Source organism: Dendropsophus ebraccatus, chromosome 4 (genome assembly GCF_027789765.1).
Source record: "Dendropsophus ebraccatus isolate aDenEbr1 chromosome 4, aDenEbr1.pat, whole genome shotgun sequence".
In the NCBI taxonomy this organism is placed as follows: Eukaryota; Metazoa; Chordata; class Amphibia; order Anura; family Hylidae; genus Dendropsophus; species Dendropsophus ebraccatus.
In genome coordinates, this window is record NC_091457.1 from 34,815,204 (window position 1) to 34,837,392 (window position 22,189).

Genomic DNA, 22,189 nt, shown 5'->3' on the forward strand with positions numbered 1-22,189 from the left:
GCAAACAACTTGTGTTGAAGGTGGAGAAAATGGTGTAAATTCTGGAAATAACGCCATTTGGTGCAGAAAGCGGCTATGGCATGACCTCCATTTTTGAAGCAATTTCTAAAAGAGGTTTAATCTAATTGTCTGCGAAAAATGACTGGCACTAAGTGGGTTCTGTATGGCACAGTCTGGGCACTGCCATCCTGAGCCTTGTTTGGTAGTCTACACAGATACAACAGTGTTGCACATAATTTTCTGCGCAGACAATGGAGGATCAATGTCCCTTTCAGAGAATGCTTAGAATTCAAATGACGTCAACACGTCATGTGATCGATCTTCACAACGACCAAAGCTGATCACGTGACGGAACTGGTGACGCGTGTTCCTGCAGTCACATGACCCCCGCTGGTGATGTGTCTGGGTAATCCCTCCCAGCTTTGTGTAACGTCACCGTGACGTGTCTATCCCCGGTGTGAAGATGTGGTTCTGGTCCCGGGACCCGGCCCGTGATTTTCCCTATGATATCACCGGGGAGAGAGAAGAATTTCCGGGAGGATGGGGGATTCAGAAGGGCAAAAAGAAGGTGGGTAGACGCCATATCCTGGGGCACCTGGGTAACTGGGCTGTACTTCAGGGGCACGGTGCTGGGCATGGGCTTTATATGCGGGTGGGTGGTGTGGGCATCACTGGGCATAGGGCTATAGCCCCTTCCATGTAATACAATGTATTTACAGCTCAGTCTAAGGCAATGGTCTCCTTTATGTGGCTGCCCAACTGCTGCAAACCTACAGCTCTGCTCTCATTGCATGCTGGGACTTGTAGTCCTGCAGCAGCTGGAGGCCCTGAGGTTAGGGGCACTGATATAAAGCAGCCCCCTAATGTATTGTCATTGAGATCTGGACCCTTACTAGTGAGAGATCCCATAGACTACAAGCTTGTGGGGTTCTTCTGTAGGATAATAGGATCCGTCATCAGGAGTGGGGTGCTGTTTACTGCACTCTGGCTTCTCTGTACTCTGATGACTGGTGCTGGCAGCAGATGATGTGGCTGCATCCGTAATGGCCTGGCAGGGTATACTACTGGGTTGGTAACTCCCGCCGCTCTGTAGGTCGCCTGCTCTCCACTGGTTACTCTAATAAATCTAGTGAGCGTAATCTGTGACCAGGCTCCGAACCTTCACTATTAATATGATAGTGGTAAGTGGTTTCTTTGCATCTTGTTAAAGGCACCTATAAAAAATGGTATCATGAGATGCAAAGTTATCGCTTATCTACAGAATAAGGGGTTAACAGAGGTGGAGGTCCTACTGCAACCTACATTGATCCTGAGAACGGAGATCAGTTGTCCCCCCCCAAAAAAAATTGGACTGCTATGCACGTGCGGGGCTCCATTCATTTCTTGGGGCTTCTGAATATTGCTGAACTTAGCCCCCCTTGAAGTTACAAAACTGCAATTCCCATCATGCTAGGAAAGCCAAAGCTAAAGCTGTCCAGGCATGATGGGAGTTATAGTTTTGCAACAGCCAGCGGGCCAAAGGTTCCCCATCTCTGCCTTACAGAATGACGGGAGCACTGGTCATGCACTTGGGATGCACGTCATTCAGGGCACAGTGTTGACCCCTTCTCATGATAATTGGGAGTCCTTGTGTCTGACCCCCACAATCAGCTTGTTATATATACAGTTTGGCATACTCTCTTAAAGGGGCCTATTGATTTACAATACTGTACATTGGGAACAATGCAGTGATATGCCCCCCCCCCCCCTTCCAGCAGTACGTTGGATCTCATTTGGTCTTCAAAGACCATGATTCATGGCCTAGATTCTATTAGGAAGAAATTAAAGAAAACTGCAGGAATATGGCTCCATGTGGACAGAACAGCTCCTCACAGTTGCGGCACATGATGGAGGCCAGTGACATGTCCTGAACAGCCTGTTCCACCACATCCCATAGATTCTTTATAGGATTAAGACCCTGGGCCTGAGTAGGTCAGGAAGCATGGGAAACTCCCTGATACATTTTGAGGAGGAACAGGGGTCTCCCCAGCAATCAGACAGGGGAGGTGATAAATGTCATTTGTGGTAAAACCTCTCAGATCAAAAAAAAAAAGGAAAATTGTCCCAAAATGAGTTGCCAGTGCAATGTATTTTCCAGGCTCCGTGCTTGGCAATGTCTGGAAGCCTCAGACAGAAAGAGTGGAGGGCTGGTTGTGCATAAAAACTGCATTCATTCTCATTGGGGGCTCAGCAGTCAGACCACCACTGATTTGTTTGTTATCACCTAAGTTGATAATACCCTTCAAATGTGTCTGTACCTAGGGATCATGTTTACTGCACAGGGACGGATATACCCAGAAAGTCCAGTTGTGTTTTGTGCCAAATCTTTCTTCATAGAGGCCACTAGTAGCCACATACCGAGTCTATGAGCCATTACACAATGACTACTCATCTGGATGCCAGCACATTGTGTAATGGCTCATAGACTCGGTATGCCATGAAATACATGTCATTTGATATGTACATCTCATCCATTTCCACTGTTGGTAAATCCACATTTGGGATCATTTAATATTATTATGTATGATATTTAAGCACATTTGAAGAGAAGGTTGCCATGTATAATCTTTATTCATGTCTTCACTGATAAGGCTGGGGGTGACCCGGTATCTGTATTCGCCTATGAGATCCGTCCTGGAGCAGAAGAACAGACGCAAGCGGCTAAATCGGCCCTGAAAAGAGTCAAGACTTTAAGACACCCAAATATCTTAGCGTACGTGGATGGACTAGAGGTAAGGATTGTTCTAAGCTGGTAGTAACTGCAATACCTTCTAGCATAAGGGATAATGTATGTGATATCTACACTATATTATATAACAGAAGGATGGGGACGGCTACACATCCTATTCCAAATCTCTTGCCATTAATACAGAATTTCTCCCACCCTCGAGGTTATAATAATAATAATATAATAAGTTTCTACAAGACATTGTTTGTGGGATATTTTTTTCCTATTCATCCAGTAGAGCATCTGTAAGGTCAGACACTGATGTTGGATGAGAGGGTTTGGCTCTCTAGTCATCCACCAGATTTCCATATAGACTAAACACCCCACAGAACATGTTTTCACTGCCCCAGTGACAACGTTACACTACTCCACCACGGCATTGTTCTTGGTGATGTACAGCTTGTATGTAGCTGCTCTGCTATGGAAACCCATGTCGTGAAATTTAGTTTTTGTACTGATTTTAATGCCAGATGAGGTTTGGTCTGTGCAGAACTTTTATGAATTATGCTTCTTCGCACTCGGTGGCCCTGCTCTGTAACTTTACATGGTCTCCACTTTGTGGCTGAGTTGGTGGGGTTCCTAAACACTTCCATTTCTCAATTATACCAAATTAGTGCTGATAGTCCAAGAGGGGGGTCTAGGAGAGAAGATGTTTACTAAAAGAGTAGTAGATGCTTAGAACAAACTTCCAGCAGATGTGGTAGATTAATCTACAATAACTGAATGTGAACCTGCTTGGAATAAACATATATCTATCCTAGGACAATAAGAAATTATTACTTAAAGGGCAGACTAGATAGACCAAATGGTCTTTCTCTGTGAACAATTGTCTATGTTTCTATTTCAGGAACTGACCTATTGCAGCGGTTACTCCTATTACAGTACCGCTTTGGTATCAGTTAGCTCTTTAGAACAACCCATTTTGTCACAAGTGCTTGGCAGACTGCACTGGTAGGGGTAGAATTTTATACATCTGTGGCAATGGTTTGAAACACACATATTCATGTTACCCAAAGAAAGATAAATCCATCAAGATGGACACGAGGGGTTTATACATCAACTCAGACTGTGGACAGTAAGGAGAGAATCCCTGGAGAGCAGCTCACACAGTGAGAGCAGATACAAGGCGGCTTGTATGAGAGAACCACTTAGGCTTAGATAACTCAGCAAGCCGCAGTGGCTTTACCTGCTGAAGTAAGCGAAATATTTAATAAGCGCCCAAGGAATCTCCCCCCCCTCCATAGTAAGTACAGAACAAGAATAAAAATATTTTTCAGTAGTGCTCATATTTTTCTCCGGAGTTCCCCTCTAAGATGTATTGAAGCATTAATAAAACATTTTGTTGCAAAGATGTAGATTGCTTTACTGCAGACCAGAATGAATTGGGGTGTAACATCTCACTGCAGTGATACCCTATTCCTCTTTTGTTTTGTTGCAGACAGACAAATGCTTATACATAGTGACTGAACCGGTTACCTCTCTGGGAACGTACATAAAGTCAAGGGCTGACACAGGAGGAATTAGCGAGCTGGAAATTTCCTGGGGTCTCCACCAGATAGTGGTGAGTGTATTCATCATATGGCGGATGTGTTTGTGTCTCTATAAATCCTGTTTCTTTGCTTAAGCTTGTTCTAATATTTCTTCTGTTGGAATTTAGAAAGCGCTCAGTTTCCTGGCGAATGACTGCAACCTCATCCACAACAATGTCTATATATCGGCTGTGTTCGTGGACCGGGCAGGGGAGTGGAAGCTTGGAGGCCTGGACTATATGTACCCGGCTGGTAGCGAAGAAAGTGCCCCCAAAAAAGGACCCGAACTGGAGAAGTATAATCCCCCTGAGAAGTCAGACCGCACAAAGACTTCTGGGGAGAAGTGGTATGTGAGACCAAGGAAATATTTATCCCTAAAGCTTTTCATGAAAATCTTCTCGGTGTGACTAACACGGTATATAGAATGATTATGATCAGTGATTTCCATGTTCCAGGTCAGCAGACATGTGGTGTCTCGGCTGCTTAATCTGGGAAGTGTTTAATGGCCCTCTTCCACGTCCCACAGCTCTCCGTTCTCTTGGAAAAGTAAGTCATTTATTAAAAACTTCCTGAACTGATGTCTGTTATTACATGTGGTTGGTTTATTGAAAAAAATCTCTGAAAAGATGGTTATATATCTGACTGAGCTTGTAGCAGCATACGCGTGGATTTCTGCTGACGATAAATGGGACAGTCATAGAAGCATAGAAGATTTTCGGCAGAAATAAACCATCTAGTCCCACCTTTTGCTATTTCCCTTCTTATTATCTTAGGATAGATATATGTTTATCCCAGGTGTGTTTACATTCTGTTATTGAAGATTTACTAACCACATCGGCTGGAAGCTTGTTCCAAGCATCTACTACTCTTTCAGTAAAGTCACTTTTTCTCATGTTCTGACGTTTCCCCAAACTAATCTCAGATTATGTCCTCTTGTTCTCGAGTTCATTTTTTTTTTTTTTTGCTACAGGAAAACATACGTATATACAAGATGCTTTTTTTTTTAGATTTTTGTTGTGTTTTCATATTGACGTATAAAAATACACAACTATTGAAAACAGTAAATTGATGGATTGTATGGGTTACTGTAAACCTATTTAAAGGCAGGTTTACCCCTCTAACTCTTACTTACTTATACATTACTCTTCAATGCTTCATGTACTTCAGATCCCTAAGACACTGGTGCCTCACTACTGTGAACTTGTCGGAGCAAACCCTAAAATCCGTCCAAACCCTGCAAGATTCCTGCAGAACTGTCGGGCTCCCGGGGGATTTCTCAGCAACAGCTTTGTGGAAATCAATCTGTTCCTTGAAGAGATACAGGTCAGTCCCTCTATTTATGAAAGCTAGTATTATTTTACTACATTATAATATTCCTTGGTGTTTCCATTCTTAGATTAAACTTGACAACAAACATTTTATTACTGTGTTTTCTTTGCAGATTAAAGACCCGGCTGAACGGCAGACATTTTTTGAGCAGCTCAGTGAACATCTGGACTCTTTTCCTGAAGACTTCTGTCGACATAAAATCCTTCCCCAGCTGCTGACAGCCTTTGAGTTTGGCAGCGCGGGCGCTGTCATCCTCACTCCCTTATTTAAAGTTAGTGCAGCACAAACATCAGAACGGAAAGGGTTAATGTGGGTACAGTTGTAGTAGGAACCAGCTTGCCAACTGTTGATGTTGCAGAAATTTACTAGGAGTAAAATTACAACTTGGCATGGTACACTGTAATTACTAGGACCTTTTTGTGTTAAAAGGGTTGTCAAGGGATTTATAGCTACAGGCTTAGACTTGGGTATAGACAATAAAAAGCTTTACTCACCTGCCTTGATCCTTCACTGCCATCCCGATCCATTGGTTCTCTGTCCCACTGCACAGCACTTCCTGGTCTCTGTCTTGACACAAAGAAATGCCTGCACGATTGGTGGCCGCGGCAGTGACTTGCTTTGCTAAGAGGACACTTCCTTGTATTGAGACTGAGATCAAGAAGTGCTGTGCGGTGGGACTGGTCACCATTAGGATGGGGCAGGTGAGTACATGGTTTTTACTTTTTTTTAGTGAGCATTTCAGAATGTAGGAGGAAATCCCTGGACAACCACCCTAAAGGGGTATTCTCATTTCAGCATGTTATCCGCTATCCAGAGGACAGGGGATAACTTGCTGATCTGCGAGGGACTGCTGAGACCCCTGCCGATCCCCAGAATGCAGTAAAGTTGTATCTCTGGATAAATAGAGAATGAATGGAGCAATGGATTCATTTGAGGCTACAGATATACTCTGTTCAGGGTGCGGGTTCCAGTAGCGAATCCCCGCCGATCCAAAAATTATCCCATCAGTTATCAACAGCAGTTTAGCCAACAAGTTATCCCTCATTGATAGTGTATAACGTGCTAGAATTAAAAAAAACAAAACAAAAAACCTCTAAGGCTTCAGATCTATAACAGAACTTTTCCATCTTACACATTTATGGCATATGTTACTAGGTGTGTGCTGCGTTAAATAAGGGCAACATTGTCGCCTGAAAAAGACCCCTTTGTCCATCTAGTTTGCCCTATTAGTATTTCCCTTCTTATTATCTTAGGATTGATATATGCTTACCCCAGGCATGTTTACATTCAGTTACTGTAGGCTTACCTACCACATCTGCTGGAAGTTTGTTCCAAGTACTACTACTCTTTCAGTAAAGTAATATTTTCTCATGTTGTTTCTGATATTTAGCCCAACTAACCTCAAATCATGTCCCCTTGTATCCCTTGTTCATTTTTTTTTTATTGAAATACTTCCCTCTTCAAACTTATTAGTCATTTAACATACTTTAAGTATTAAGGACAACTCCCGACGAAAATTTTTTTTAGCTTATTTAACACACATTACAAAGTTATATAACTTTGTAATGTGGTTAAATACCCGGTCTGGCCCCCTTCCCCAGACAGTAGAAAAGTCCACGGCACTCAATTTTATGCAGAAGTGAAATTTTTTTTATTTTACAGTGATAGATAGATCATGTATACTCCGACCAATATGAGATACTATGTAGTAGAGACCATAATAGTAAAGCAGCAAGCTTTCGGCCCTTCCCGAACCTTCTTCAGGCTAATGGATCTCTGAAATGGATAAACATTGTATGAATACAGGGTATATGTGATATCGAAAGTATACCTGATAATAAACTGACATGATGCATGTGAGAGTACGGTAATAATGTAAGACAACAAAATTCATACATATATATATACACTTATGTACAATAGGATACAGAGGAAGGGGTTATGCAGTAGTTATACAGCATCTAAGCATAATGGTCCACTTACATCGTAGGTATAGAGACTAAGGTAGTTACAAAATTGGGTATTGGCCCCCTTCCCCGACCCCCCGCCCGGAAGTTAAAGAATGTATACATTACCTATTACGATCGTCACGGTCCTCTTCTCCCAGGCGGCATCTGGTGACGACGACGTCAGAGCCGGGGGGCGGTCCGGGTCTTCTTACTCCTCTGCGTCTTCATAGAGAGTGAATGGGACGGAAAAGGCTGCTGGTGCACATGCGCACCAGCAGCCTTTTCATTGGCTGGAGCGCATCACATGGCTTCCAGCTTGCTCAGCCCTGATTGGCTGAGGTTGCTGAAAGCCATGTGATGCGCTCCAGCCAATAAGGCTGCCGGTGCGCAAGCGCACTGGCAGCCTTTTCCATCCCCAGGACCCGGAAGTCAGAGACATCGCTGGAAGGCGTTGACGGTGAGGCGGACGGCGGGCGAATGTAGTGGCGATCGTCACCGGAGGGATGGTGAGTATGGTGTCTGTGTGTGTCTGTGTTTTTTTTTTTTTTTTTTTGGGGGGGGGTCCCACCGGAGTTGTCTTTTAAAGGTTTCAATCGTGTCCCCCCTTTCCCTTCTTTCTTCCAGACTATTCAGATTTAGATCCATTTTTGTGCCCAGTCTTTGGACCTGTTCTATTTTATCAATATCCATTATTAGGTGAGGTCTTCAGAACTGGACACAGTATTCCAAATGTGGTCTCACCATACAGCGGGATCACAGTCTCCCTCTTCCTGCTGGTTATATCTCTGGCTATACCTCCCAGCATACGATTTGCTTTTCCCACTGCCTGGTTGCACTGGTGACTAATTTTAAGAAATCACTTTCCCTAAATCTTTCTCTTCTGAAGTCTTTGCCAACACAGTACTGCTGATGTGATACTTGGATAGAGGATTCCTCCTCCCCAAGTGCATTAGTTTACATTTGGAAACATTGACCTTCAGTTTCCATTGTTTTGACCACTTATCTAGTAAAGCTAAATCCTTTTCCTTATTACCTTTAGCAATATCAACCCTATAAACTAGAGACAATAATGCTGAAGAGACAAGTGTATTACTTACATCATTCTGTTCAGTCGTTCTCCTAAAATGCAGATGAATGGGGTTTGTGCTGTGCCACCACCTCCACCTTCTGGCTGCTGATTGATAGCTGTCAGCCAATATACAGCACATAGTATAGGCCAATCAGGAGCCGGTGGGCAGAGGGAGCTGTTGCCTATGAATATTGAGGATTACTGAGCACACGCACATAATGGAGAGGACTAGTGTGCGGTGCTCACAGTATTCTAATAGTATATTATGATTCTATTCAGCTTCAGAATCCTGTTGACTTTTGGTAATTGTCTGTGATATTTCATGACACATAAGTGTGACTAAAATAGGCTAGGGCTGATTTCTGCGGTTCAGTCATTGTCAGTACCTAAAAAGTCTTTTCTTAAAAAATTACAGATATGCAACACAGGTTATGTTCAAATTTGAGGTGGGAGTGTGACTATCGATAGCTTCAGTAGAAGCCAAGCCCATGTCACAGAGCTAGGCAGAGCGCCCTCTAGTGTGTGACAAGCTTACCTGTGATGTGTGATCTCTGGCTTCTGGACATTTAGAACTGTTGCATTGTTGAAAGTTATTCCTATCCTTCTGTTATCACAGTGTGAAGCAAAATATATTCTGTTAATTCTATTTCTATTGCAGATTGGTAAATTCCTGAATGCAGAAGAATATCAGCAGAAGATCATCCCCATCATAGTTAAGATGTTCTCTTCCACTGATCGAGCCATGAGGATACGACTGCTGCAGCAGGTGCGGTAGCTGTTATATGAGGTCAGCTGCCTTTTGCCTTAGGGGTCATTCACACGTCCTCAGTATACAGTCCATGCACACTGTGTCAGTACAGTAGTGCAAATATGTAAATGGTTTCAGAGCTCCCAGTATCGTAATGAATCATGAAGACGGGAGCTCTGAGGTCCGGTCTGCATAATCTGGTCTATGCAGATGTGTGACTGGCCTTTATTTGGACAATACATATCATTTACATATATTGCCACAGAGACAGTACCCTTTTTTCTTTAACATGAGTTTGTTCGTGATTTTACCCGAGACAGATGGAGAATTTTATCCAGTATCTCAACGAGCCGACTGTCAACTCGCAAATCTTCCCTCATGTGGTCCATGGTTTTATGGACACGAACCCAGCGATACGTGAACAGACTGTGAAGGTAATGGCAGTGTGGATGAGTTGTCTTGCTCACTTGTAGGTGAGGTCACCTGAAAGATCACATTGTCGTGGATATGTCCCACTCCTCACAAGTTTCGGTACTCAGGCGACATTAGACCTCTGGCAACCTGATCTTCTGCAGTCAGCTGCGATTGCCTGCCGATCTGCATGGCAGTTCATTTTGACCTGGCAGCATGCAGAAGTCATGTGTGCTATCGTTTGCTTATTTCTTCTTTGAAATATTTATATTGCCTGCTGTGTGACATGTATTGTAATATTTATGGTTTTGCACCGTACCACGTAGCTTACTACTGTTAAGACTATGTGCTATGTTTTCTCTATAGTCCATGTTGCTCCTGGCTCCCAAGTTAAATGAAAATAACCTTAATGTGGAGCTGATGAAGCATTTTGCACGACTGCAGGCACGAGATGACCAAGGACCAATCCGCTGCAATACTACTGTGTGTTTGGGCAAGATCGCGTCTTACCTTAACCCTGCTGTGAGTAAAGGCTTTTACCAATGAGGCTTTCCTTGTATTGTATTGTGTTCTGTATATATAGAGTTCAGAGACATTAATGTACTTCTGTTTAAAGGGGTGTTCTTATTTCAAGAAGTCTTCCTCTAGTCACAGGTTAAGGGCGGTAACCCCTTAGGGTCCTTTTACACAGACTGATTATTAAAGCCAAAGCCAGGAATGGATTTGAAAAGAGGAGAAATCTCTTTTTTTCCTTTATGACCTGTTCTCTGTTTATAGTTTGTTCTGGCTTTGGCTTCAAAAATCTGTCAGATAAAACTTTCCTTTCTAGAGTATCCATCATTTTAGGTCAATTATTGGACTCGCATGTCCATGATATACATCTGTGTTATGACCTTATTTTGACCTCTATGATGCTTTTTCAGCAGTAAAAGGGATCTTATGATTTACTTATTGTAAGTGCAAGTGTTAAGCAGCCTCTAATCCCGCACCACCTCTTTACAGACACGACAGAGGGTCTTGATATCGGCTTTCAGTAGAGCTACAAAAGATCCCTTTTCCCCATCACGTGCGGCTGGTGTCCTTGGTTTTGCTGCAACACATAACTTTTACTCTATGAACGATTGTGCTGGGAAAATTCTTCCTGTACTTTGTGCAGTGACGATGGATCCAGAGAAAAGCGTCCGGGATCAGGTAAGTAAATCCTGGTGTTATTATTACTGAGGCTTAGTGCAACGTAGAAGTCTGTGTTTCATAGATATTCATTTATGTATTTTAGGCTTTCAAAGCAATCCGCAGTTTTTTGGATAAACTGGAGGCCATATCAGAGGACCCAGCACAGTTAGCTGAGCTTGGTGAGTGAGATATGTGTATACTGTGCGCTGTTGCTGCCATCAGGGGGAATCATATGAGGCACCATATGAGGGGAAAGTTACGCTTTTTTTTAATTGCACCATTTTGGTATTTGATAACTGTGGTTAATATATTTTATGCTTGTTTTAGTTTTTTTTTTTTTTTTTTTTTTATGGGTAGCATTATGACATACATGTGACTTTTTCTTTAATTATTTATTTCTCTTTGGGAAAAGTGATAAAGAAAAAAAAACAGCAATTCTGACATTATTTATCAATTGTAAAACATTCATCAATCAGAATAAATAACACCTTAAAGGGTTTATCCAGGATTAGAAAAAGTACAGGTACTTTTTCTGCAAAAACAGCGCAACCCCTGTCCCCAGGTTATATTTTGTATAACAATTCAGCTCTATTTACTTCAATGAAACTGAGCTGCAAAACCCCACGCCCAAACTGGGTAGTGCTGCTGTTTCCACTAGGAAGCGGACATGTTTTTCTAAGCCTGGATAATCCCTTAACATTTTTTTTTCTGTACCCCTCTGTACTCCGATCCTGGCTGCCAGACTGTCAATTTTAGGCCTTATTCACACGTTCCGTAATTTACGGATCCGTATTTCCGTATCCAAGTTAAGTGCACATTGAAGTCTATTGGGCTATTCACACGATCAGTAGCAGAAATGGATGAAAATCAATCCGTAAAAAAAAAAGGACATGTCCTAGTGCGGACCCAGATTTTTTCACGGATGCTCTCATTGACATCAATTGTCTACGGATTGTTTGCGGATTGCAACATGTTTGGCATCCGTATTTCCGTAGAAAAATATGGATAACTCATGCTCCTATTTGCACAGCAGTATATAGAAGTGCTGGGATCTATAGTTCTCCGGATTTCTGTTGCTGAACACCGTATGCCGATTGTAGCAGAATTGTGCCGAATTTAGCTGACAGGCCATTCATTCACTGCTCACAGTCTCTTAATTGATTCATTGATACTTTCCTAACCACATAGTAAACACCAATTTATTGTGCTAATTGGTAATGATGATTGGCAGCTGGGCTACAAAGGTACAAGTACCAATTACCTCAATAAATTGGGGTGTTTACAATGTAGTTAGGAAAGTATCAATGAATCAATTAAGAGCACTGAAGGCAGAACGGCACAGGAGGATCGCATAGGAGATCGCATCCTTACCGCAGGAGGGGTCTGATGATGCTGCAGGAGGGGGTCTGATGCCACAGAGGGGGTCTGATGCCGCCGCAGGAGGGGGTCTGATGATGCCAATCCCAGCCGAGCACGGAAGCGTCCCCGGTTGCCATGGTGATCGCAGGAGGGGTCTGATGATGCCTGTAAAGACCGAGCACAGAAGTGTCCTCCTGCGATCACCATGGCAACTGGGGACGCTTTCGTGCTCGGTGGTGATTGCAGGCATCATCAGACGTCCGTGCTTCCGGATGCAATACGGAAGCAATACGGATGTCCAACCCGTAATTTTTAACGGGTGGTTTCCGGGCCCGAAAAAAATGACGGAACGGGCCTTACAATCCTGTGCCCCCCAGTGTTTAGATTTATCCAGAATATGGTGGTGGTTTATTACAGTGGGCTTCTTATGCACATAAATTTCGGTTTGCAACACCGGGATTTCCAGGATTTCCACATCTAAATCAGTTTTCTGCATGAAAATTCATATCTCTTCTGGCCACGTTGCACCATGGTTTAACCTGCTAACAATGATATTATGGTCACCGTGACCTTTTTATATTGTCAATGTTGTTTTATTCCCATAGAAAAAGACGTCCATGCTGCATCAACAAGCCCGGGTATTGTTGGTGGATGGGCCGGTTGGGCTGTAACCGGAGTCTCATCCTTAACATCTAAATTCATCCGCACCAGTCCAGCAGGTGGAGCAGAACCTGCACCAGCAAGCGGAGTTCCTGTACCTGCAGCAACAGCACCTGCAGAAGCAAGTAAACCAGGTAAATCTGCTCTGCAACTTAGCTTGGCACTCTTAGTTGTGCTTCTACCTCCGAGGTCATCTAGGATTCATAAAGGGCTGTTTGCCAGTCATAATTCACATCGTATACAGACATGCATGTCTAAGTATATAGGGATTTTATACTTAACACAAATTTACCTGATTCAAGTAACTTTTAAGATCTTGCATTGATGTTCTTCGTCCAGTAGTAAGTGCCATTTCAGGCCATTACATCAAGAGCTTAGTCTGTTGTTGTTTTTTAACTTGGACATATACCAATGGATCAGAAGCCAAAGAAGAATGTGACTTATACAGATGTTTGGTTTGCAAACATGCCTATAGCCTTTTTTAAAGTGTAACTAAAAATTTATCTGAGACATCTGAAAAGTTTTTAGGTGGGTAGTTGGGTGCACTGCCACACACTGTCCCCCAGTTGTTTCTTTAGAGCGCAGCAGGATTCAGGAGTAAGACCCAATGCAATCGGTAACTTTTCACACGTCAAAAGTTACTAGAAATGACAATAATAATACAGTATATCAAAAAGGGTGTTTCTTTGCTGTCATATGATTTGTGTAATAGTTTTCACAGGCAAAACCCCTGTAATGTATAATTTGTAAATGATAGGAGGGAAACAGATGGACACAACTTTTGCCTTACAGGACATACTTAAAGTGACACTGTCGCCTCCTTTTTGGATTCTGAAATCTCTACACAGGTGTAAAGGGTAAATTTAGCGGTTTTCATACCTTATTTTATATCATACGTCATGGTGCATGTTCAAGTAAAATGTCATCTTTTATCAACTGCAGATTGTGTTAAGTGGGCGGGGCCTCGCGGCATTAGCGCCACTTAGCCCCGCCCACAGCACCACAGTTGGCCCCTCGCCGGCCATTGGAACAGGCTGGCCGAAAGGTCTAGACCCCACCCCCTTTACGTCGGCCAACCAACGGGCCGTTGTGGGTGGAGCTAAGTGGCACTAATGCCGCGAGGCCACGCCCACTTATTACAATCTGCAGTTGATAAAAGATGACTTTTTACTTGAACCATGACGTATGATATGAAATAAGGTATCAAAAACGCTAAATGTACCCTTTACACCTGTGTAGAGATGTCAGAATACACAAAGGGGGTGACAGTGTCACTTTAACCATTCATGGTTAACGCCTAACACTCTGTTTGCTTTTCTCTGCAGACTCTGCACCTGCCTCTGTTCCCATCTCTACCTTATCCCTAACATCCCAGTATGAGCCAGAAGAAGCTGAAAATGAAGCAGATGAAAATACCCTAGACCGGTGGGATGACGAAGATTGGGGAAGCTTAGAGGTGAAACATTGACATGTGCCCTGTCTTATATATTTTCCAGTACATTTCTCTTTGCAGTGATTATTGACCATCTTACAACTTTTTGTATTTAGGATTCAGAACAGAGCAAAGTACAAGCAGAGAACGATGACTGGGACACAGCCTGGGGCCAGGGCAAAAGTAAAAAAGCACCAGAGAAGATGGTAAGAAGGGGGATCATTTATGTATGTTTAGTAAACAGGCAGTTGTGTATGAAACAGATGTATTCAAATCAGTAACTATCCACTGATAATAAAGCTGTAGGGCCATACTGAATAAATAAGTTTAGCCTTATCCGTGCATCCCCTGCCATCAGGGCTGGCCTTTGGGGTGTGCGACCTGTGCGCTTGCACATGGTGCCTCACTCCTTGCCAGCTGGGGGGCGCTCCGGCAGGTAGAGAGCTAATCGGGACTGCAACTGCTGCCACATACTGAAGGGGGCCACGGTCACTGACAAACACTGAAGGGGGGTCCCTGAATCCATCAGACACTGTCTGCAGATCTGTCAGTGGTGGCTGACCGTGTCAGATGGCTTCAGAGACACTGTCACTTTCAAAGCCAGCCTCACACACAGCTCATATCTCCAGCCCCATGGCGCCTGTACTCTCTTCTCTCCTACTTATGTTCTCCACGCTGTTGCTGATGCTGCTGCTGACGTCACATGTCAGGGACAAGCAGGAGAGAAGAAAGTGCAGGCGATGCAGGGCTGGAGATAGGAGCTTCGGGGGAAGGTAGCTGAGCTGTGTGTGAGGCTGGCTGCTGTGGAAACAGCATTTACTGGGACCAGAGCTTCCGGAGGAGAAAGCTGCTGCTGAGGAGCTATGTGAGAGGGAGTATCCTTTTTTTGTTGTTGTTTTTCTGCTACACAGGGGGGCTGGGGGTGGTTGTTGTGTTGGGGGGCTGTAGTTGTTTAGGGGGGGGGGGTGTTAGTTGTTTGAGGGGGGCTGGGTGTGTTAAACAAGAGTCTTGGTTGCGAGTCTAAAAACACGGGCTAGCCAGATATCTCTAGCCTGTTGCCACGGGGTGCCTCCATGATGGGGAGAGCACCACACCACCCTGCTAAATAGCTACTTAAGTCCCACTCGGTTGCGAGTATTGGAACACAAAACGGGGAAATACCATGTTGGCCCCTTTTTGTCAATGTCTAACTCAAGATACGAGTATTGCGATCATGACAAGGGCTTGCCAAGGCAGGCCTCCATCCACAGACAGCCGGCTAGAGATATCTGGCTAGCCCGTGTTTTGAGACTCGCAACCGAGACTCCAAGGACTTTTGTTTTGCATATTTAAATTTTTTGGGGCATCAGTGGAGACTCTTGATTGAGTACTTCATTGGAATTTTTTTCACTGTTCTCCTTGAGTTTAGTGATTACTGTGTTTTGTGGGCTGGATGTGTTAGTTGTGTGGGGGGCTGTAGTTGTGTGGGCAGCTGATATCCTGCAGTAATGGTCAGGATTGGAGATGACCCTAGAAGTTTATTCATTTAAAGGGGTACTCCGGTAAAAAAAAATTGTAAGACTAGAAAGAATACACCACTTCCTGCAGGACATACAGCAGCTGATAATTACTGGAAGTAATTTACAAATCTGTATATCTTTCTGGCACAAGCTATTTTGAAAGCAAAGGTTACAGACTAGCACATTCAGGATGAAGTAATAGATGTTAGTCCATTAGTTAGATGTTAAAGTTACACTAACGTATGTAAAAGTATAATTTTTTTATATGTCAAAGGTGACCATAGTCTTTCAGAGGATTATGTTTTAGGGGAGAATATTTCAAATACAGTATTCACTTGGATACTGTATTTGTTTTATTATGAATTTCATGTGAAAGCTTCTAGATAAAATACTGAGAAATATAGTGTGCGCCACGGGTTTCTCTGTATTACAGAGGACACTAAGATGCTCATGTTTAGGGGGATTTATTTTTGTTTATTTAGGGGGATTTAAATTTGTATTATTAAGTCCCATTTCTTTCCTTGCTCTTATGAAATGTAGCTTAGGTGATCCACATTTCCGTTGTATAAGTCATTGACCTGATCGGAATCTGCACAGCGAAATCCTTTCTGGTGTTACTTATTCTATATGACCTCTAGTATGTAGTGAACTTTGTTCACAAGTGTCAGATTTCCCTTGGCAAATGCCATGTTGACTTTTCAAAGCATCTGTGGCAGAAATCGAAGGATAAATATGCCAGCAGATCAATGCCCAGATCAATCATTCATCAAGGCTAATCCATGGCGTTTTCATGCAGAGTCTCTGGCAGTCATGATATGCTGTGGTACGTATAATCCATGGTCTAGTTATAATCAGCTATTTTCCTGCCGCAGGCAGATGTTGTATATACTAATTCAAGGAGAAAGTATAATTCTGGTTAAAGAGTAAATATCCTGTTGTAGCAGTAAAGTACGATTTTAAACGTCCGCTAAGGGTACTATTACATGGAATGATAATCGTCCTGATTCGGCCGATTATCGCTCCATGTAATATATACAACGATCATCGGCTGATCGTTGATATAGGTTTGGACCTATTTTAGTTGGGCGCCGACCGCGCATCGCTATGTGTAATAGCGGTGTGTGGCCGGCGACTGATGATATACATTACCTATCCACGTTCCAGGGCTGCTGCTGCGGTCTTCTTCTCCCCGGGTCCTGCGTGCTCTAGCTTCAGAGCGCCTGTCAGCTGACAGGCCGCGGCGGTCCCGGCCTGTGATTGACTGAGCGGCCTGTCAGCTGACAGGCCACTCTGAAGTTAGAACGCGCGGGACCCGTGGAGAAGAGGATTGCAGCAGCCCTGGAAAGTGGATAGGTATTGTATATAGTTAGGCAAGGGCTGCAAGGACATCGGTAAGGATGTCCCTGCAGCCCTTGTTTAATGATTATCGGGCTGTGTAATAGGTCCAGTAAACGAGCGACGATCTAGCAGATCGCTGCTCGTTTACAGGTATTATCGGGTCCCCATCGGCCCGTGTAATACCACCCTACTTCTGTATACCGGTCACCTTATTAGCAGTTGGCGTCAGTGTTACAGGGATTTTGTATCCTGCCAACACAACTACCATATTGGAGACTGCTTGGCTGCCATCAGAAACTCCTCCATGCTAGTTTTCCTACATCTCCCACACTTTTGGGTCTCAGCCAACATGGGAGAGCGATGACTTATTGACTTTGTATGATACTGAAGCTTTGCATACAGTTGCAGTTGTCTCTGCTTCTCTTCTCAGGTTACATATACATCATCGAAAAACAAAGTAAATGCAGGGACAGATCATAGACTGACAGATACCGGGATCTCTCCTGCTTCTGAAGACAACTGGGGGTGGGAAGACGCTTTTCAGCCTGTTTCCCAGAAAAAAGAGAAAAGCCCATCCACATTTGCCCCACCAGAGGGCACAAGGTTAGCCAGTGAATACAACTGGGGTACGACTGAACCAAGTGGGAAGCATGCAGACTTCTTCTCTGTTGCTGCTGAAAAAGCCACTCAGGTAAGTAGGAAATACTCTCTTCAAGTTTTAAACTTAAAGAGGTTGTCCAGGATAGAAGACTGCCACATTTTAGCATAGCTATTGGTGCTGGCCAGACCCACCATCACTGATTAGTTCATTAGATCTGTATTCTAGCAAGGACTTTACATAGTGAACTGCTCTCTGTACCTGCTTTGTCTCCAGCTGTCTAACATCCATGTTCTTAATGTTAAATCATGGATTGTGCAGGAGAGACCACTTTTACATTAATACCAGAAATACTGATTCCCCCCTTTTGTTTCCTTGTTACATTGGTTGTTTTTACTAGAAAATGATAAGAGTTCCAATTGCTGATGCCTTCCCAGTCCGTGGGGAAGGAGAAGAGTGCCCGGGTACTGCCTGGAATTCTAGGTAATAGGCTGAATCCCAGAATTCCAGGTGGTGCTTGGGTACTCTTTCCCCACGGACTGGGAAGGCATCAGCAATCTAATGCTGAAGGTTCGGGTATGTTGGAGTTGGATCAAACCTAGGATTTTCCAAGGTTCGATCAACTGTAGTTGCTGCCACAGTGGCAGAAATGCTAGGAAAGCTCTATGCCACTTGTGTCTTCTACAGTCTGACTTGCTTTAAAGAAAAAGCATAGCCAACAGAAGTGCAAAGAGGCTTTTTCACGCTTCTGATCTACGCAGTGTTCTGTGTGTGTTTTTTTTTTTCTTGAAAAGGAAATTTATTCTATGGTGTAACATGAACAAACTGTATTTACCTACATTTTACAGGTTTCTGTTTTTATATATTATATATAGTAATACAAGACAATAAGAAATGGATTTTGCTCTATGGTGCACAGTAGAATCTATAAATATCAAACATCTATATGTAGATAATGTGATTCTAGAACCTTATCGTATTTTAAAGATCAGGTACATATACTATAAATAATGGTTATTCTTCAACAGAAACAAGATGATAATCGCAGCTCAGAAGGATGTGGAGACTGGGGCGGAGATGACAACTGGGAGTCTGTGGAAGCAGAGCAGGGTCAGTTGCGCGTAGACTATAGCTGATCTCTAGAAACACCATTACACGAATATGAATTTGCATGTTGTTTATATGACAGGCCTAAGCAAAGCAGAGATTGCTAGGAAGAAGAGAGAGGAACGCCAGAGAGAGATGGAAGCCAAACGGGCAGAGCGGAGAGCTGCTAAGGGACCCCTGAAACTCGGTGTGAGAAAACTGGATTAAAGAGTAAAGTGATAGTCAGTAACACCACAGATGGGTATGTACTCAATGGTTTTGTTTTTCTATCCCTGAACAGGAATTTTCTAAATTGTGTCTAAGACATTGAAAGTTAAGGAGGGCATACACCTTCAATAATTGATGGCTGAATGATCATTCGGCCATCAGTTACTTCCCCCGTCTTCCCCATACACAGGGACGTTAGCATAGCCAAGCGTTCCAGTTTTCTCTGAGGAGAGGAGGGGTAGGCAGTAGCCAGACAGCTCTGACTTATCTCTGAAAATGGAGTTGGGCAATAATTTTTCATCACACCCGGCTCCATTAACAGAAGGCCAGATATGGACATATTCATTAGTCCTTATTTAGGTCAGTTAGGCAGAACATGAAACACTATACTTGCTGTCATATCTATAGGGAGCCCATAATAAGGCAACAGGATCTGCTGTGAATGCTGCTTGTGACAGATCCAGCACAGCATTGTCAGGATGCAGATGTGAACATAGCCTTATGGTCCTTTTACACGAAACGATTATCGTTCAAATTTCCGGGACAACGATCACATTTGAGCGATAATCGGCTCGTGTTAACACAGCTAATGATCAAGCGATAAGGGAGAAATCGTTCATCATGATTTTTCAACATGTTCTCAAATAATCGCTGATAATTCGAAGATAGCTTCATCTAAATAGTCTTTTAAAAATTCACCCTAGTGTGTGAGATGGCCTTAAGCGATCGTAAGAACGATTTTTCTAACTATTTATCTTTCAGTCTAAATGCTGATCGGCATAAAAAAAACAGATTACTTCGAAATCGTTAAACGATTGAGCTAATTATTACTCCGTGTAAATAAATTATAATTTTTTTCTCGTATGCTTTCTCACCAGGACACAGGATGAGACACCTTGCCTTCAGCAAAGAATGGACACGGTCAGAGATTTCATAATATTTATGCTGTATAAATTTTTATCTTACATACAATGCTGTATATTCACAGCCGAAGAATAAAATGACATTTTCCAAACCAGAATTTATCGCTTCTGTAATTCCATGTACATATATAATAAACTCCATAAAAAAGTCTAACCACTGTCGGTGCTTCTTGCCATATAAAATCATTTCAGAAACACTGTATATAATTCATCATCTTGATTTGGCATCTAATGTATAAAACGTGTCATGGGTACAAGAGATGATGGGATGCGGTGCATGGTCACTGGCGTATCAACTTCAACAATCCAGAGAGAAGAAAAATATATATATATTCACACTTCCATTAAAACATAACGGGACAAAAAGAAAAATCTGACTGTAACAAAAACTCATAAAATCCACCAAGTCACTTGTGATTAACCTTTGTCAGGAAAAAAAAAAAAAAAAGGAGAGGTGACAAGGTCTTAGGAAGACGTGTTGGATGTATTTAAAAATCCGGTTTGATCGGGAATCTAGAAATAGAAAGAGATATAGGTGTTACTTTGCAATAGTGTATACTTTATGGTATTGGATATTGATACTGTGTTATGCACTATAGAGGTCGGACCTGTGCACGACACATGGAGATGGGCAAGTCTACATTCCCGCATTCTGTGCACGGTCTGTATGAAAGGATGCTGTGCTGCAGACTGGACTTTAGAACGCCTGGCATAATCATTCCAAAACTGTTAAAATCCTCACACTACTGTACTGACACAGTGGGGGAGATTAATCACAGCAGCCAATCACAGCTCAGCTTTCAGCTCTGGTAAAATAGAGGCGCTGTGATTGGTTGTTGTGGGCACTTTAAACAAGTGTATAGTTTACGCCCTTTCATAAATCTGGGCTAGTGTGTCTATATATCTTTAAAATAACCTACAAGCCTATAAGTATACAGTCCTAATTATAACAGTGTGACAGGAGCTGTATAATCTAATGTTTGTCTCCCTTGTCTGTCTTACGTGGAAAAGTCCATAAAGCGTTATCATACAAGATTTTTTGCCGGCTAAGATAGTGACGAGAGACGAGCAAACTTACAATAAAGTCTGGACTTGTGTGAACCTGATAGCTTGTTATTTAAATCCCGCTGTCTGGAGAAGATGGAAGCAGCCCTAGGCTGAATCCATTGTATGCAGGCATACGCTGTAAGTTTTCTTATCTCCAATAGTGAGTCCATTGAGAGTACAAAAGCACATGTAATTTCCAGGGGGGGGGGGGGGGGGGGTGTCACCATTAGATCACAGGACATCCATCTCATTCAGTTGGGTCATGTGATCTCATAGTGACCACCCTAGAAATTACATGTGATAGAATAATATAAAAAATATTTGTCTATATTGGCTGAATAGCTGCATAATGAATAATAATTAAAATTAGGCTTAAAGATTGGATTTTTTAAAGAAGAAACTTGATAAAAAAAATAGGGGAATTTATTCTGGTTGTACAAAAGTCACACATTCTTGCACAAGCCATGTTTTGAGCAAAAAATGTATGACTCCCTGTTTTTACAACATACGCCACTTGTTCAAAGTAGTAGATGAATCTTAGGTGCCTAAGAAATACAACATGTCTTTGTCTTTATGGCAGAAGTCTACACTTCAAAGTCTGAAAGACAGAGTGAAAGAGATGCAACAATTTTTTCTTAAAAGGCTTGACAGTACGGCTTTGCATATATCAGAGCTGCCAGTCTTCAGATCACATAAGCAGTGTGTATGAATGAAACTGCGGGTCAGCATATGACCCAAGGCTCCATTCATTCTCTATGGAGCCACCAGAGAGTAGAGTACAGCACTCGGCTCTTTCCGGCGGCTATCAGAGAATGAATATAGCTGTGGGTTACGTGCCAAGCCACGACTCTATTCATAACAAAGGAGTTGGGGTGCTAATCGAGAGATCCCAGAGGGGCAAGGAAGTCGGACCCCCCATAATCTTATACTTGTCCCCTGTGGATAAGGAACGAGTAAGTTTTAAATCAGAAAAACCCTTTAGGGTGCCTTTACACCTACCGGATCTGTAGCAGATTTCACGCTGCGGATCCAGTACTATTCATC

General features: G+C 42.8%; 2 protein-coding genes across 2 annotated transcripts in view; one reads left to right on the forward strand and one right to left on the reverse strand.

The window, feature by feature from the left end:
- The first annotated feature begins 385 nt into the window (after positions 1-385).
- SCYL1 (SCY1 like pseudokinase 1) lies at positions 386-20,252 on the forward strand. The gene is made up of 19 exons (XM_069965503.1): positions 386-568; positions 2,631-2,771; positions 4,206-4,328; positions 4,425-4,642; positions 4,752-4,842; positions 5,464-5,619; positions 5,738-5,896; positions 9,302-9,409; positions 9,712-9,825; positions 10,169-10,324; positions 10,805-10,993; positions 11,079-11,154; positions 12,940-13,128; positions 14,320-14,450; positions 14,543-14,632; positions 17,694-17,954; positions 18,890-18,971; positions 19,051-19,209; positions 20,054-20,252. Exons 1-18 carry the CDS (start codon positions 464-466, stop codon positions 19,173-19,175), a joined length of 2,514 nt encoding a protein of 837 aa, XP_069821604.1. The 5' UTR covers positions 386-463; the 3' UTR covers positions 19,176-19,209; positions 20,054-20,252.
- Positions 20,101-22,189, reverse strand: part of CDC42BPG (CDC42 binding protein kinase gamma) — a 68,826-nt gene continuing 66,737 nt past the window's right edge. The window contains exon 37 of the mRNA XM_069965504.1: positions 20,101-20,611. Coding sequence (XP_069821605.1) covers positions 20,564-20,611 — 48 coding nt within the window. The 3' untranslated portion in view covers positions 20,101-20,563. The remainder of the gene's footprint in view (positions 20,612-22,189) is intronic.

Bases quoted from the DNA above. Each gene is read 5' to 3' on its own strand.
- SCYL1 (XM_069965503.1), top strand. From the start codon at position 464: ATGTGGTTCTGGTCCCGGGACCCGGCCCGTGATTTTCCCTATGATATC. The intron at 10,325-10,804 runs GTGAGTAAAGGC...ACCTCTTTACAG, and splicing joins CGTCTTACCTTAACCCTGCT to ACACGACAGAGGGTCTTGAT. The intron at 17,955-18,889 runs GTAAGTAGGAAA...ATTCTTCAACAG, and splicing joins CTGCTGAAAAAGCCACTCAG to AAACAAGATGATAATCGCAG.